At 34.0% G+C, this 17592-nt stretch overlaps 1 protein-coding gene across 3 annotated transcripts in view; it reads left to right on the forward strand.

Annotated features, from left to right (window-relative positions):
* The first annotated feature begins 524 nt into the window (after window positions 1–524).
* LOC133182432 (leucine-rich repeat-containing protein 9-like) overlaps window positions 525–17592 on the forward strand; it is a 38933-nt gene continuing 21865 nt past the window's right edge. For 2 of the 3 annotated variants that reach the window (XM_061317281.1, XM_061317282.1), the window contains exons 1-15: window positions 525–598; window positions 1054–1305; window positions 2098–2319; window positions 5682–5822; window positions 6133–6196; window positions 6323–6393; window positions 6851–7030; window positions 9280–9435; window positions 9956–10063; window positions 15066–15160; window positions 15274–15405; window positions 16086–16271; window positions 16458–16581; window positions 17058–17184; window positions 17315–17375. In XM_061317281.1, the coding sequence (XP_061173265.1) occupies window positions 1141–1305; window positions 2098–2319; window positions 5682–5822; window positions 6133–6196; window positions 6323–6393; window positions 6851–7030; window positions 9280–9435; window positions 9956–10063; window positions 15066–15160; window positions 15274–15405; window positions 16086–16271; window positions 16458–16581; window positions 17058–17184; window positions 17315–17375 (1832 nt within the window). In that variant the 5' untranslated portion in view covers window positions 525–598; window positions 1054–1140. The remainder of the gene's footprint in view (window positions 599–1053; window positions 1306–2097; window positions 2320–5681; window positions 5823–6132; window positions 6197–6322; window positions 6394–6850; window positions 7031–9279; window positions 9436–9955; window positions 10064–15065; window positions 15161–15273; window positions 15406–16085; window positions 16272–16457; window positions 16582–17057; window positions 17185–17314; window positions 17376–17592) is intronic. The other variant, XM_061317283.1, reaches the window with a different exon arrangement.

Consider the following 17592-nt stretch of genomic DNA (forward strand, 5'->3'; position numbering starts at 1 on the left):
AGGTCGGTCTTGAAAAACAAGTGACAAAAAACTAATTAATTCAATCTAAAATGTTGGAAAATGCACTATTTGGAGCCAATTTTAAAGAAAAGTTCTCGAGGGAGACCCCCGAACCTCCACCTATGGGATGGGGACACCCCCTCCCAAACCCTCCCCTTCGACCCTACGGGCCCCAGAACCCCCCCCCCCCAGAACTTCTGGATCCGCCACTGATAATAATTCCCATAGTACGACGATCTGAATTTTCTGAATCCGTACCTGCAGGGCATGCACTGTGATCCATAACTTTAATCGGGCTCCAGTTTCAATTTTCCCCAGTCTATATTTATGCTTATTTTATTTTATTTATTTATTTATTTATTTTCAAGGGAAGATAATCAATCAAAGCATGGATACGACCCATGTCACGTGCTTCAATGAAGACCAATGAAATCATCAGGTAAAGCTTCAAGATGGCGGACTCCATGATTCTTTAGGATTGAAAATGAAATGTGTTTTGTTACATAGCCTGCTTTCCTGATCACATATAAACGTCAAATTCTGTAGAAGATACTATCAATTGATGTGTAAAATTGACAAATTTCTAACAAATTTTAAGGTAACTAACTGGAGAGTGCTTGACAACAGATTTTCAGTAACGGAAAAAGTACATATCATGCGAAGATGTATTCATGCCTTGATGTTTTCGTGTCAGATTTGGGGATATGCACATAGATATTTAAACCATACTCTTACTACTACAAATCTATCACACACAGTTTGAATTTTATGGATATATAATAAAATATTCACAGTGAGACTCGTAACAAAAAGGGGGGTTTTGTGAATATGTATCATTGGCATCACAGACTAAAGTAAGGAAATGTTAGATTATAATTCTTTACGCTTAGTTAAAAATAAATGCTAAATACTTGAAAGAAATTCTCTGTTTCTGCACACAGACAATAATATTTTCTCATGCTGAGCTGTAGCTGTATGACATGTATAAATGTATAAAAATGCATTCTTAAGCTGATTTTTCTTAATTGATCAGTTGTAAACATTGTCTTATAGATAAATGAGATGAAACTATGATGTTTGAAAAGACTCGTAAGCAATGGCACAGAACATTTCCATAGACAGATTTTCCTGTCGCATAAGATGTCTAGCACTGCCAGTCAGTCCTCAAGCAGTAATGTTGGAGGTGTTACAACACCAACATCTGCCATGCCTGATTCAGGCTTGGGGATGAACGCCAACCCTCCATCTGATCCAAACAGACCCAGAACTCAGAAAGAGGAAGACGAAGAAGCATTTAAAGAGCTTGTAAGATTAATTATTTAGATAAAAAAATTGAATTGTTTTTCATGTAGAATAATTTTACCATTAACATGGATGTTTAAGCTATAGTTGTTATAAATATGTGAATGAGTACCAAGCACATATGTATAGAGGTTATTTCTGCAATACCAGAATAATATTTTATTTAAACTTAAAAAAATCTGTAAAAAGGTATTGGTGTGCTGAGTAGTGGTGTTCCAATCATCGATTATAATAAAAAATCCGTCGATTGCTGGCATAATCCAAGCGCTCGATTACAAAATTTTTATTCCGATCAATCGGGTTATTTATTTATTTGAACAAGCGTAATAGTTTTTAAGCCGAATATTCAGCCCCTATTTGTCTATTAATTTATTTGTGTATCGTAATGGCGCAGACGAACAGACATTGTATTCATACCTGAGTAACAACGCTCATTTCTGGGAATGGACGTACTTTGGATTATACAAAATGAACAAAGAACCAGCTGGACTAGATGGAACGTTCTATTGTTAAAATGATATTTTCCTACGGACTAGGGCTTGTCCCGAGACACAGATTATTCTAAACTACAGCTACCACAACAGAATAATATAAATATTAACCATATAATAAACTAAATTGGCAGACTTTGTAAATGTCCGATTATGATTGATAATTAGTTAGGTACAGTAGCCCAATCATCAATCATGAAATTCTTACCGATTCCCATCACTAGTGCTGAGGGATATTTATGCAAATTAATTGATTAAATGTCCGTTTTACACTGAAAGTAAACCAGTATGTTATTCCTTACAGTGTGCAAGCAATGGACTCAACCACAGTAAAATACAAAGTGGAGAACAGTGCACTGCCGAGGTGCTGGAGATGTTTTTCTCTGGGTATCCAAGAATTATCTACATGGACAAATTCCCATGCCTGCATACACTGGTGTTCATGGGACAAAGTATCAGTAAAATTGAGGGTTTGAAGTCTCTTACAGGACTGAAGGAGTTATGGATCAGTGAATGTCAGCTTAAAGTAAGAACAAACTTATTGTCACTCTATTCAGGGTTCTCCACAAGGGGTTTAACCATGGTGACCTGCCATGGTTGATTTTATGTGCGCCATGGTTAAACGAGCTGTGCCATGGTCAAAATTGGTGGCCGCCATGATTAAATTCTTATTGCATTTCAGTATTGACACCCACTTTTTTATGACTTGAGTAGTTAATTGTGTTTATACTATAACTGCCATGCACCTCTCAGGTCTCTAGAGAAAGCAGACTGTGCTAAACAATCACGGTCATTGACTATGCTGTGAAGCGTGTCAATAGAGAGTCAATTAGCTGACGAAGAATATCTTGAGAGTTAATTTTCATGTACACATGTTATTTCGGGGAATTCCAATGTGTTCACTATAACATAACAGATTTACAATAGATAACATAAGGACCAGTAACAACATGATAATGGACGAGCATCCAATTCAAATTTCTGTGCCCAGAAAAAATTAATCCTTTTTCCTATTCCTTTGCATTTAATCAGTTCCCCATGCTCTGTTTTTAGCTCACCTGAGCTGAAAGCTCAAGTGAGCTTTTCTGATCACCCGTTGTCCGTCGTCCGTCCGTCTGTCCGTCCGTCCGTCTGTAAACTTTTCACATTTTCAACTTCTTCTCAAGAACCACTGGGCCAATTTTAACCAAACTTGGTACAAAGTATCCTTGGGGGAAGGGGAGTTTAAATTGTTAAAATAAAGGGCCAAGTCCCCTTACAAGGGGAGATAATCAAGAAAAGACAAAAATAGGGTGGGATCATAAAAAAATCTTCTTCTCAAGAACCACTGGGCCAGAAAAGCTGAAACTTATATGGAAGCATCCTGGGATAGTGTAGATTCTAAATTGTTAAAATCATGACCCCCGGGGGTAGGGCGGGGCCACAATAGGGAATCCAGGTTTTACATTGAAATATATAGGAAAAATCTTGAAAAATCTTCTTCTCAAGAACCACTGGGCCAGAAAAGCTGAAACTTATATGGAAGCATCCTGGGATAGTGTAGATTCTAAATTGTTAAAATCATGACCCCCGGGGGTAGGGTGGGGCCACAATAGGGAATCCAAGTTTTACATTGAAATATATAGGAAAAATCTTGAAAAATCTTCTTCTCAAGAACCACTGGGCCAGAAAAACTGAAACTTATGTGGAAGCATCCTGGGGTAATGTAGATTCTAATTTGTTCAAATCATGACCCCCAGGGGTAGGGCGGGGCCACAATAGGAAATACAAGTTTTACATTGAAATATATAGGAAAAATCTTGAAAAATCATCTTCTCAAGAACCACTAAGCCAGAAAAGCTGAAACTTATGTGGAAGCATCCTGGGGTAGTGTAGATTCTAAATTGTTCAAATCATGACCCCTGGGGGTAGGGCGGGGCCACAGTAGGGAATACAAGTTTTACATTGAAATATATAGGAAAAATTTTGAAAAATCTTCTTCTCAAGAACCACTGGGCCAGAAAAGCTGACGCTTATGTGGAAGCATCCTGGGGTAGTGTAGATTCTAAATTGTTCAAATCATGACCCCCGGGGGTAGGGCGGGGCCACAATAGGAAAAACAAGTTTTACAATGAAATATATAGGAGAAATCTTTAAAAATCTTCTTCTCAAGAACCACTGAGCCAGAAAAACTGACGCTTATGTGGAAGCATCCTGAGGTAGTGTAGATTCTAAATTGTTAAAATCATGACCCCCGGGGGTAGGGCAGGGCCACAATAGGGAATCCAAGTTTTACATTGAAATATATAGGAAAAATCTTGAAAAATCATCTTCTCAAGAACCACTAAGCCAGAAAAGCTGAAACTTATGTGGAAGCATCCTGGGATAGTGTAGATTTTAAATTGTTAAAATCATGACCCCCGGGGGTAGGGCGGGGCCACAATAGGGAATCCAAGTTTTACATTGAAATATATAGGAAAAATCTTGAAAAATCTTCTTCTCAAGAACCACTAAGCCAGAAAAGCTGAAACTTATATGGAAGCATTCTGGGATAGTGTAGATTCTAAATTGTTAAAATCATGATCCCCGGGGGTAGGGCGGGGCCACAATAGGGAATACAAGTTTTACATTGAAATATATAGGCAAGAACTACTGAGCCAGAAAAGCTGAAACATGTGGAAGCATCCTCAAGTAGTGTACACTCTAAATTGTTCAAATCATGACCCCGGGGATGGGGGGGGGGGGGGGCAATAGGGAATCCCAAGTTTTACATTGAAATATATAGGAAAAATCTTTAAAAATCTTCTCCAGAACCACTGGACCAGAAAAACTGAAACTTATGTGGAAGCATCCTGGGGTAGTGTAGATTCTAAATTGTTCAAATCATGGCCCCTGGGGGTAGGGCGGGGCCACAATAGGTATTACAATAGGGGAAGTCTGGTAATGAACAGCATGGCCAAAGTTACTCAGGTGAGCGATGTGGCCCATGGGCCTCTTGTTAAGTATGAACTTTATTATCTTTCTGTCCCTAAGTGCAAATCACATTTTTAGTTTTAGAGTTACCTCCCGTTTTTATGAAACGTCGCGTGGTGCTATTTTTAGCACTAGGGCATGTGGAGAAGTAAACAATGGCTCAGGAAACTTGGCGAAAAATGCAATATGTAGAAAAAAGAACGTTTAGAAAAACAGAATTGAGAAAGAAAAATTACAGTCATGTCAAATTTATGCTCCAGACCTGGTTATATTAAGTTATGATACTTTTACCAGGTATGCAGTCAGTATGTTTTCATAGACCATGCATGCAGTTGAAAAAGCTTAGGCATTGTTAGGATGTTGGTTTTCGTTCGTCTTTTAGTTTGTGTGTCTGTTTACTTTTATATTTTCAAAATACTGCCCATTCATCAGTCTTAGTCATGTTTAAATAAAACATTTCATACAACAGGCAACATCAATTCTGTATATCAGTTTTTGAATAATGTTGCCAAGGATACTCTGTCAAAATATTCTTTTTTGAAATTCCTTCAAAACTTTCCTGCAGTTTTGGGCCAATTTTGGTACATTTTTTTGATTTTTATTTAATTTTTTTTAGCTTAAAAAAATTGTTGGTTATTTCAACTTTTCTTTTTGTGTTGCAGTGTTTAAGTTTTGTGAAACCAATCATTGATTAATGAAGGTTAGGAAGTCTATTACACACATTCGTGTTTTCGGTCACATTTCACCTTCACTCAGCTTCCTCCATGGTTAAATTTTCAAATGTGGAGAACCCTGTTATGCATTACAAAATATCTTTGTCATTGCAGAGAAGGTATCGATAGGCTTTGTCTGTTGCTTAATTGCTTAATCCTATTAACACATGTATTTCAATAAATAAAATATTTTTTAGATTGATGCTTTTTCTTTCTTTTGCAGAGCATTGAAAATTTGGAAACATGTTCAAAACTTGTAAAATTGTTCCTCTATGGAAATGAAATCTCTAAAATAGAAAATATTAGTCATTTAACACATCTTGAGGTTCTTTTTTTGAACAACAACAAAATAAAGAATATTGAGGTAAGTTACGCTATTTATATATTTATATAGATATGGCAAATATTTAATACCATTTATAAAACATAAGCAAGCAGATAATTAACTTATACAGGGTACATGTACAAGGAAGCATTATTATGGAAATGACACTGGAAATATTCACTGCAGTTGTGTTTGGTAAATTACATTGTTGTAGGTGTACTCAGTAACTGACTTTTCAAAATGGAATAATGCATCACTTGGTAGATTTAAATAAAGGGCAGTTGGAGGATAAAATTCAAACGAAATAAAAATGACAAGTGTTTAACTTGTCCACACTGTTCTGTTGCAGAATTTAGAAAAACTGAGGATGCTGGATACTTTGAATTTAGCTGAGAACCAGATAGATAAAATAGGTAATATATTAATAGTAAACAACTAGCTAGAATTAGCAACTTGCATGAGAAGGAATCCCCATAAATTTTAATGCTGAAACAAATGTAAAATTTAAACCACTGACCTTTGCTTTGCATTTTTTCCAGGCCACTTTTTAGATGCTAATCATAAATTGGCTGAACTGAATTTGTCTGGAAATCCTATTTCATCTCTCAGGGTGAGACCACTTTTCATAAGACTTTCTGACATAAATTTACTTCACATTACAGGAAAGCAATGCTGCATATACATGTACTTAATATGCATATGTATTTGTTGTATTTTCAGCTTTGATTACTGCTTGAATGCAGTGGTCTATATGTGCACATTTTAGTTGCATTTTCAACATTACCGGGCCCCAAGACCATAAACTGAGAACAGACTTAAGTCAAAATTTTAATTTTTGATATCTTATGTTTCATTCAATGTATTAGCTTAAAAAATTTTCAAATGTACAAAACACTTCAATTCAAACATATGATGAAAAGTTTATTTTATTATCAAAATTATTTGGAAAGATGTATCGATTTGAAATTTTGACTTAAATTTGTTATCAGTTTATGGTCTTGGGGCTGTTAATCATAGTTTTGAGCTGTATACTAGTATATTGAATTCATTTATCCATCAATATTCAGGAGCTGACACACTTGATGAGGCTGCCAGTATTAATGTCCCTGAGCCTGAAGGACCCCCAGTTCCCCCCTGCCCCAGTCAGTCTGCTATGTAACTACTCTACACATGTCCTTTATCACCTTCCCAACCTCAGCAAATTAGACACTTATGATGCCAGCAAGAATGTGTGTGAGCTTGCAGAGGTAATTCGTACTGCATATGCATAAACTTAATGTAAATCCAAATAGTGATGAGGGTGTCTCTTCATGTGTCCATGCATACGTAACACTAAGGGGTACCCATCTCTTATCCACAACTCTTATACCAATGTATTAAATTTTATGAAACTTTTACAGAATTTTTACTACATAGTGTCATTGTGCACACTTATTTTACATTTCAGTCAGAGATACATTTTGGATTTAATTTCCCATTGTCAAAAAATGGACTTTGTCATTATGCTAATATGTGAGGGGAGGGGGTGTCATTTTGTGAACTTGGTGCTATTTTTTGAGCTCAGTGCTCACAGTACCTCTATTTTTTTTTTTGAAAAATTGAGGACATGTACATTTTCATAAGTGTCAATAGGGGTCGAATGTATTGCTGAGAGGCTAGAGCAAAAAAATCATGATGTATGATAGTATTTTTTTCATACCTATTCATTGTGTACATCTTTTAAAAAAATACACTCAGTATTTGAATTTTTTGCTGCTCTATATTGTTAGGGAAAGAAAAAATAAATAAAAGTTCTTGGGCCAATTTTCTTAAAAACAGATGAAAATGTGCGGGTTTTTTATGCCCCGCCATGAATTTGGCCGGGGTATATAGTGTTTGTCATGTCCGTCTTCCGTCCTTCTGTCCTTCCGTCACACTTTGCGTTTAGCTCTGTTCAAAGCTCAGTTTCAAAGAAACTATCCAAGATATTTTTATCAAACTTCACATGCTGATAGATATTGATGAAAGCTATCCAACTGCATCAACATTTTTGACCTTGACCTTTCCTTTGACCTTGACCTCACTTTTTTTGAATTAGTGTATAGCTCAGTTTTAAAGATACCATTCAAGATAGTGTAATCAAACTTCATATGTTGATACATACTGATGTAAGCTATTCAACTGCATCAACGTTTTTTGACCTTGACCTTTCTTTTGACCTTGACCTCACTTTTCTTAAATTAGTGTTTGGCTCAGTTTTAATGAAACAATTCAAGATATTTTTAATAAACTTCATATGCTGATACATACTTTAGAGAGCTATTCAACTGCATCAATATTTTTTACCTTGACCTTTCCTTTGACCTTGACCTCACTTTTCTTAAATTAGTGTTTAGCTCAGTTTTAAAGATACCATTCAAGATAGTGTTATCAAACTTCATATGCTGATATATACTGATGAGAGCTATTTAACTGCATCAATATTTTTTGACCTTGACCTTTCCTTTGACCTTGACCTCACTTTTCTTAAATTAGTGTCAAACTTCATATGCTGACACATACTGATGTAACCTTTTCAACTGCATCAACAATTTTTGACCTTGACCTTTCCTTTGACCTTGACCTCACTTTTCTTAAGTTAGTGTCAAACTCATATGCTGGTACATACTGATGTAAGCTATTCAACTGCATCAATATTTTTTCACCTTGACCTTTCCTTTGACCTTGACCTCACTTTTCTCAATTTGTGTTTAAATGTTGCATTACTAATATACCCTCGGCGGGGCATTCATGTCCTATGGACATATTTCTAGTTTTTTATCATTTTATTGGCGATAAATTAGATGCAGGAGGCATTATTTTAATTCCTGAATTTTTCCTAAAAATAACAATGTAAATAAAATCTTCCTTCATGATTATACTGGACTCATTTTGTACATATATTTAACATCCCACAAAATTACTAAATATACATTTTATCCCTATTTTTCGTGATCAAAGTGTCCGTGTCCAGTGACTGTTGATATCCAAGTTTATATGAAATGGCTACCAGAAATGAAAATTGAGTGATAAACTATGAGAAAATGAGGGTTGAATTTTTTTTCAGGATTTCTCTCCACATTACCAATTTTTTATTGAAAATACAAAAAAAAAAATTGCTTTGCTGTAACCTCAAAACCAATGTGTGTCGGCCCGATCGAGAACTGTTATTTTAATTTTATTCAGCCTTCTATTTTTTTTTGCATTTTAGATTTCTCATTTTTACATCACTTTAACACATGTTTCTCTATGTATATTTCTACCCATGACTATACACAAAAATGGCATAGTAAAAAACACAGCAAATTATTCTACACTGCATAAATTCATTTTCTTCCTTGAATTCTTTGGCAGGTGTTTGAGGCAAATTTTGCATTTGCTATCTTTTCCTGGAGAAGATGATCTAGAGTTATGTGGTCACCAAGAATCATTTTGTAAATGTTCAGTAAAATTGATAATTTTTTTTTTAACATAAAAGGCCACAGTATTGAAGAAAAAGATGTACTATAACATGAGAGTAAAGACCATAAAACGCAACATGGCTGACATTGTGTCCAAGATGGAGATTTACAAATACAGACTACTAGAGTTTCCACATGAGAGAATTCGTAATCTCATGAACTGTATAAAGGAAGTAAGTTTTGTGGAATAGTTTGTCTTGTTTAATGTAGATCAACAATTCACAAATGACACCTAGATAAAATTTGAATTAGTAGTGACATTTTTTAATTTCAGTACCTTTGTAATTAAGAAATAATTTTTGAATGGAATACATGTGATTTTCATTCTAAATTAGAGATTTTTTCATTGAAATTTTTATTCATCGGCAAACTGCTAATGTACTGTCATGAACTTTCAAACTTTTATCTTTGCATGTTTTTATAATGACAGAAAATTGATTAAAGTGTGATATCTAACTTCATGATTGTACTGTGTGTAGTAAATTCAAATCCAAAGAAAAAAAGTTATTGATATATCAAAGATTTATGGTTTCAGTTTTATGGAATTGGATAAATTTCTTTGTTATCATATCGGGTTGAGTCTTTTGAAATACTTGTGTCTAAATGATATTCAATTCACTTTCTTGAAACTTATAACAAATTTAAAAAAAATAAATTTGTCAGTAGTCTTAATGTAGTATGGGACATTTTCAGGTGCGTAGAGAGTTTGAAGATTTGATGATGGATACAATAGATATATCAGTGTTTAATGACATGGACCATGACAGCAATTTATTATTGGTTCAGGATTTAGAGGAGGAGGTGATTTCTGATACTAACCTCTCCCCCTCAACTCCCACCAACCCCCTAACCTTGGGCTGTATCATATATTTTGACCCTCATATATTGAATGTCACTCATTCTAACAAATTATACTCTGTAGAATGTTTATAGCCTAGATTATAATAAATGTAGTTGTACCCAGTGTATATATTAATCAGAATATCTTTGTTAATGTAGTAATTTTAATTGCATGTGATCTGACTGGGTAGTGAAAGTGAAACTAACATAATCATTATCTTAAAATTACTAGTATTACAGAACATAACTCTTGAAATTTTATAGAGTGCATTGCATGATGCTGCAGTACTGTTCCTACTTACGCAGGAATTTTTTTTAGAAATTAGAAATGCATGAGGATGTTTTCAAATTCTAATTAGGGCCACAACAACACAGGATATACATATTTCATGATTTGTAGCTTACATGTACCTAGCTTAGCCAATTAAAGGCTGAAGTGAGTTTATCTGTTCAAAGGGGTCTGGCATCCATCTATAGTCTGTGTCTTGTGTCCTCTGAAAACTTTTTATTTCAACTTTTCTAGAATCACTTGGTCAAGAACCACTTGGTATAGGATAAATACAGTCAAACGTCGTTATCTCGAACTCGATTGGACAGAGAAAAAAACTTCGACATATCCAAGGGTTCGAGATATCGAGGGTAAAATACTTAAGAAATGCATGGTAAGGACTTCCCAATCACTTTGACATATCCATGGTATTCGAGATATCCATGTTCGAGATACCAAAGTTCAACTGGATATAGAAATCTTCTTCTCAAGAACGGCTTGGTATTAATATTAATATTGGTACTAATAATATTAGTAATATTATTTTGTAAGCATCCCAAGGTAATGCAGATCCAAATTTGTTCAATTAATGCCAGAATAGGGGATCAAAGTTTTACTTTGGAATAAATAAAAACTATCTAAAAATTTCCTTTTAAGAAACAGCAGGACCATTTAATAATTTAATAATTTTATTTAAAACAGATTTAAATTTGTTCAAATAATGGTCCTGGGGAATAGGATGGGGCAACAATAGGAATCAAAAGTTTACATGGGAATTATAGGGAAAAAACTTTAAAAATCTAGTGATATAAATGTGCAAGCATCCTCAAGAAGTACAGATTGAAGTTTCTTTTTTTTTTGTTATATTCAAAATATGACCCCCTGAAATAGGATGGGGCAACAATAGGGGATCAGTATTTTAAATGGAAATTAATGTATAAAGAATTCTTTTGAAAAAAAAAAGCAGGGTCACAATTAATTACATTCACAAGGAAAAACTCCAAGATTGTGTGGATTCATTTATTTTTAATATGGATCTTGGGATTAGAGTTAGGTTAGAAACTTAGAGCAGTTTTCACCTGATGCATATTTACTTCTGCTGCAGATCAGCAAGACCATTTTATGATATTGAAGCATCCCCAGGGTGTGTGTGGATTCAGGTTAGTTTATGTAATGATCCCTGGGGCTAGGATGGGGCCACAGTTTGGGGATAAGAACTGTTACATAGGCCCATGGGCCTCTTGTTTGATATATCAAGTTATATTTTAGCTTGCCTGAGTCTTTTCTGTTCAAAGTTTGTTCATCATCATTCTCTTGTTGAATCTTGGTGCAAGGCATCCTTGGATCAAAGAGGGTTTGTCTTTGTTCAGATGAAGGGCAGTCTTTTTTCTAAGGGGAAATAATTAAGAAATAAGGAAAACAGGGAAGGTTAATTAGAAGATGTCCTTTAGAACCCCAAGGCTTCAGAAGAAGAAATGAAGATAAAGATTCATCAACAACAAAGAATCATTGTTCAAATCATGGCCATCAGATCTTGGATAGCACCAAAGTTGGGATTCAAAATATGTGATAATTTTTAAATTCTTCTTTTTTGAATACAGCTAGACCTTAATAAGTCAAATCAATATGTGTGCATCCCCATGTCATGGAGAATAAATTTGTTTCAAACATGATCTAGGGTTTAAAAAAGAAATGCAACCAGTTGCAAAAGATAAAGTTATTTAACAAATCTCTCTGGAACAACAGCCTAAAATTATCTTATTTATATGTATGCAACTTTCCTTAAGTAATGTACATTTTTAAAATATTATTTAGATTCAGTTTTATGCAAATCATGGCATCTGGGGTCAAGGGGGCTGGGGAGACATACATATGGTAGTTTTTAGCTCTACTGGTCAGAGACCAGAAGAGCTTATGCGATAGTAAGGTGTCTGTCGTCCGTCCATCTGTCTAGCTGTCCATTCGTCTGTAAACAATTTTTCAAAACGCTACTCCTCCTACAGTTTTGATCTGATTTCAATATAACTTGGCACACAAGTAGACTACACTAAGATACATAATTCTGTATATTAGATTTTGATTTCAAAGGAAGATGTTGCCAGGTTACTAAAAATAGAAATTTCTGTGAAATTTGTTCAAAATGCTACTCCTCCTACAGTTTTGGTCTGATTTCAGTACATGTATAACTTGGCACACAAGTAGACCATAATAAGATACATAATTCTGTGTATCGGTTTTTGATTTCAAAGGACGGTGTTGCCATGGTTACTAAAAATAGAAATTTCCTTGAAATACTTTCAAAATGCTACTCCTCCTACACTTTTGTCTGATTTCAGTATAACTTGGCAATTACAAGTAGAATACACTGAGATACATAATTGTCGTTATTGTTTTTTGATTTTGTTGAATGATGTTGCCATAGTTACTTAAATCCAAATTTCTGTAAAATTGTTTTAAAAGGCTATTTCTCCTACAGTTTTAGTCTGATTGCAATAAATCTTGCCACAAAAAGAGACTAAACCAAGGATCATTATTCTATTTATTGCTGTTGCAAAGTTTCAAGTCCAATGCTACTTTTATTTTCCTTTATAAGTACAAGCAGTAGAGCTACAGTCTCGTCAGAGACTTCTGGTTATAGTTTTAGGTAAGTATTAGTACTGGTATATGGATAATTGGATATATACATGTAGTCTTCTTATGAAAACAATATTTTAGTTTGATTTTGTCAAGTTAATACATTTGCAATCATTAATATACACTGTACATATAAGTGGACTTTGACATTAAGCATCAGGGTTCTCCACATAATTTAACCATTTGGGGGAAGCTGTACAAAAGGAAAATGCAAAAGAATGTTAACTCTATCAGTGTTCGAATTCACAGAAATTTTAGTAACCATGCAAGACTATATTATTCATGGCAATCAAAAACTGTTATACAGAATTCTAAATCTTAGTGTAGTCTTTAGGTGTACCAAGTTTTATTTAAATCAGACCAAAACTTTAGAGGTAGCTTTTTGAAACAATTTCATAATAAAAAAAATCCAGTAGCATGGGCTTATTACATGTTATTTATGTAATTATTTGTCAGAAAGGGAGCAGAATAATTCAGGTGAATAATGTGGCCCATGCATCCCCATGAAAATGTTGAGAAAATTAGTTTTGAAATCACATAAAATTTTTCTTTCTTGTGTGTGAAGAATTACCGTAGTACAAAATCATTCAAGATTGAGGCACAATTTCATTGAAATTAACACAATTTTTAAAAAGCACTGTCAGTAAATATTTGATATGAATGAAAAAAAACCCCACATATTATTGTATCATTTTAATTATTCTACAATGATTGTGACTATAGTTATTTATGCCAATTTATTTTAATCTGTATACAGTTGAAGATTCGGTATCTTGAATACTGATATCTTGAATACCATGGATATGTCGAAGTGAACAGGAAGTCCCTACCACTTATTCTTTAAGAAATTAACCTTTGATATATCGAAGTTTTTAAGGTCCCATCTAGTTCTAGATAAAGAAGTTTGACTGTACTTTTACGTGAATTAGCAATTAATTTAAACAATAAAATGCTTTCTTTGGTTGTTAGTAAGGGAATTAATGTTGCAGCTGTTGCAGAAAAAATGCATAACCTGCGGGACATGTAATTTTTTTTGCGATAGTTGCAACATTTAAATTCCCATACTAACAAACAAAGAAAGACATTTTATTGTTTATATTTATATCTGTACAAATAATCATTTAAAGTAGGATTTAGTAGACGAAATAGTGTATTATTGATATGTACGTCATTGTACATTTCATTGATGGAACAGCCACTGCTCAAGACACCTGTACAGGTTATATGCCTATTGCTGTGTTTACTGACTGATAAACAGCAATGGTTTTCTTAAGAAATAAAGATAATATTCAGTGGATGTAAATTTAGTGTACTAGCCACATACAGTCAAACCTCATTATCTCAAACCTGATGGGACTTAAAAGATACTTCGAGATATCCAAGGGTTCGAGATATCCAGGGTAAAATATTTAAGGAATAAGCGAATGGGACTTCCAAATCACTTCGACATATCCATGGTATTTCAGATCTTCCAAATCACTTCGACATATCCATGGTATTTGAGATATCAGTGTTCGAGATACAGAAGTTCAAATGTATATACTGAGCTAAATAAAATTTGTTAAGTACATTTTTGTGCAAACAATTATTTGTAGGTAATGTTTAAAGATCTATGAAGTCAGTTCTTTGTAAATTATTTTTGATGATTGATTTAACCAATCTTCTCCTTTTTTACTAATCCTTGGGACTAAAATTGTGAATCCAATATTTAACTTAGGTGCATTTAACACTATCAACATCATATTTATTAGAATACTCAGAATAGAATAATAGTATGGATTAAATTGCAGTGGTGACTGATACATGAATCTAACTATAAAAAAATATTCATATAGTACATTTGATTAATATGAAAGAGTTCTCAGTCATAATAGCTATGATTGCCACATTTAATTTTTTAGAAATTATTAACTTAACAATAATTAAAAGGCATATAGTTTGCTCAATTCTTTAACTTCAGTGATAGAGGTTTGGGAGATGAAATTTGCTTTTAACAAGGAGCTCAAAGGTAATCAGTTCATAGACAAGAGTAAGTAATGTGGGGTTTTTATTACTTTTTAGAGTAAGCTACAGAAACTGGACGAGAGCGGGGGATTTACTGCCAAGATGAATTCTCTCAAGGACAGGATGAAGAAATGGGAGAAAAAAGAAGCAGAGTAAGACTGGACTTAAATCATTATCCCATGGTCATACAAAATTCTGAATGAGATATGAAGTTTAAATAAATATTAATGATTGTTAAGATAAAAATAAATATTTTATTCCGCAGAGTTGAAAGCTACCAAAAGGAAGCTTTACGTAGAGTAGAAACCCAGGCCGAGGCAGTGATGCGAAGAATGGCTATTGAATTAGAGTCAGGGGGAAATGTGCGCTTTGAAGAGGGAACAACATCTGATGTTTGGTAATTAAATTTGGCTTATTTGATTGCAATTACCAGTACATTAGGCATTGGTTTATCACTGTAGGACTGAAAATTGACTTTTTAGACCACCAAAATCATTGGATTTGTTTATCTTTTGTAATAAACTTAATTTTTACCTTTTTCTACTTCTTGTACATTGCTGTAGAGAACTAATGAGCTAACTTCAACCAAATTTAGTGCAAAGCAATCTTCTAGTAAGGAAATTCTTTTTTTCATTCAAAAGAAAGCCAGGACCCCTCTCTGAGGAAAATAATTGAAAAATATAAAAGGTAGAGTGTGCCTATTAGAAAAAAAAAAACAAAATTTTATTCTTTATATCTAAGTTTGGGCCATAGTATGTGTGTGTGTGTGTTGGGGGGGGGGGGGGATAGTGTTACATATTGGAAAATTCTTAAAATATATCCTCCAGAAAACTAAGGCTTCTTTTAGTTAAAGTGATTTGCAAGCATCCTTATGTATTACAGATTCAAAATAATCTGAAAAAATAAAATTTACAAGTTTATAAACAAAATGACTTTTATGTTATCCATTACATGTAGTCTAACCTTTTTTTTTTCACTAAGAAACATGCATGTTCCATAACATACATATACATCCACAAATCATATGATAAGTGTGCCTTTTGGGAGAATCTTAATATAATTCTTTGCTTTGTCTAGGTTCTCTTCCTGTCATGATTTAGTGCTCTCTCGGTTCTGTGCCACAGACTACAGAGAACACGGAATTGCAGGAATCAAGATACACAGAATTCTACGAGTCCACAACAGAATGCTGCGCAAGCGTTTTGATGACAGACTTACAGGAATTGTTGATAGCATTGAAGGAGAATACTTTCCAAGCAACAGGTAAAAATCCATTAGGTTGTCATGTAAAAAATTGAGATCATTTGGTTCAGTTAAATGCATTCAAACTTTTTGTATAATTCAGGTGATTTTTGTGCCTCTTACTTTTTTGATTTGTATAGAATTTCTGCAGATGGGTTATGTGTTTTGATTCATGTTATAAACCTGTTGATATTTTCTGGGTTTCAGGAATACTGCTTACAAAAAACAGTTGGAGTACCTGTTTTGGATCTGGGACCCTAACCTTCCTGGAGGAGTGCATGAGTCAACAAGAGTGGTGGAAGAGGGATTCATGGATGCCATGTCATACAAGGTGAGGAAACTTTTAGCTGTAAGAGAAAAAAGACTTCAAGTTTACAAGTTTCAAGTTGTAAAAATCAATTAATTGCCATGTCAGTAAACCAGATCTAGTCTAATTAGTTATAAACATCATGCAATGCCATACATGCACAAACAGTCATTACACTTTACTTGAAAAGTAATGTAATTTATGTTTGTTAAAGTAAGTTTGTGACGCCTACAGGTATATTTTGACATAATATCCTTAATGTTTTTGTCACTAACTATTGTAAGTTTGTCCAAAGTTTATTTTTTTTATGTTAGAAGACAATATAGTAGTCAAATATTCAGAAAAAATGTTTTATAGTCATCAGATTTCAAAGACATTTTAATTAAGGTTGATAGTTCAAAAGTCTTTGGTTAGAGTATCATCACTTCAAAATAAAAAAAAAGCTAAGACTTGCAGGAATATATTTTTGATTCATTTTCCACCTTAATTTGTGTGTACAGGCTCTAGGAAAAGATGGGGCTGTACCTTTGAGTAACAGTCTGAGTCTAGCAGACAGACACAGAACAAGTTACCTGATGAAAGAAAGCAAGGAAAAGGAATACACAGACAACTGTCCATTCAGATATGGTAGGAATTTCATTACATCATTTTGCAAGTTTTACATTAAAGTATATTATACATGTAAATTCAGTATCATGAAAAGGTCAATGATATGTAAGAATTGTCAATGAAATCAACTTCTTTTCATTCATTGTAGGTCAACTAGTCATATCAAAAGTGTTTTTGGGTAAAAGTGTCAAGGCCATTGATGAAAGGTTGTAAGTATATTTAGCTCTTCTGAGCCAAAGGCTCAAAGAGCTAATGCTATGGCCATTTGTGTGGTGTGCGGTGTGCGTTAACTTTTTAGAATATGGGCCATAACTCAAGAACCCCTTGGCCAATTATTGTCAAATTTGTCACAGGGTATCCTTGGCCCAAGGGCTCCCTTTTATACTAAAACTGGGGTTGTGACCCTTTGACAAGGGGAGATAATTA

This window comes from Saccostrea echinata, unplaced genomic scaffold (genome assembly GCF_033153115.1).
Source record: "Saccostrea echinata isolate AGI-Se365-2 ecotype Australia unplaced genomic scaffold, CSIRO_AGI_Sech_v1 ptg000009l, whole genome shotgun sequence".
Lineage (NCBI taxonomy): Eukaryota > Metazoa > Mollusca > Bivalvia > Ostreida > Ostreidae > Saccostrea > Saccostrea echinata.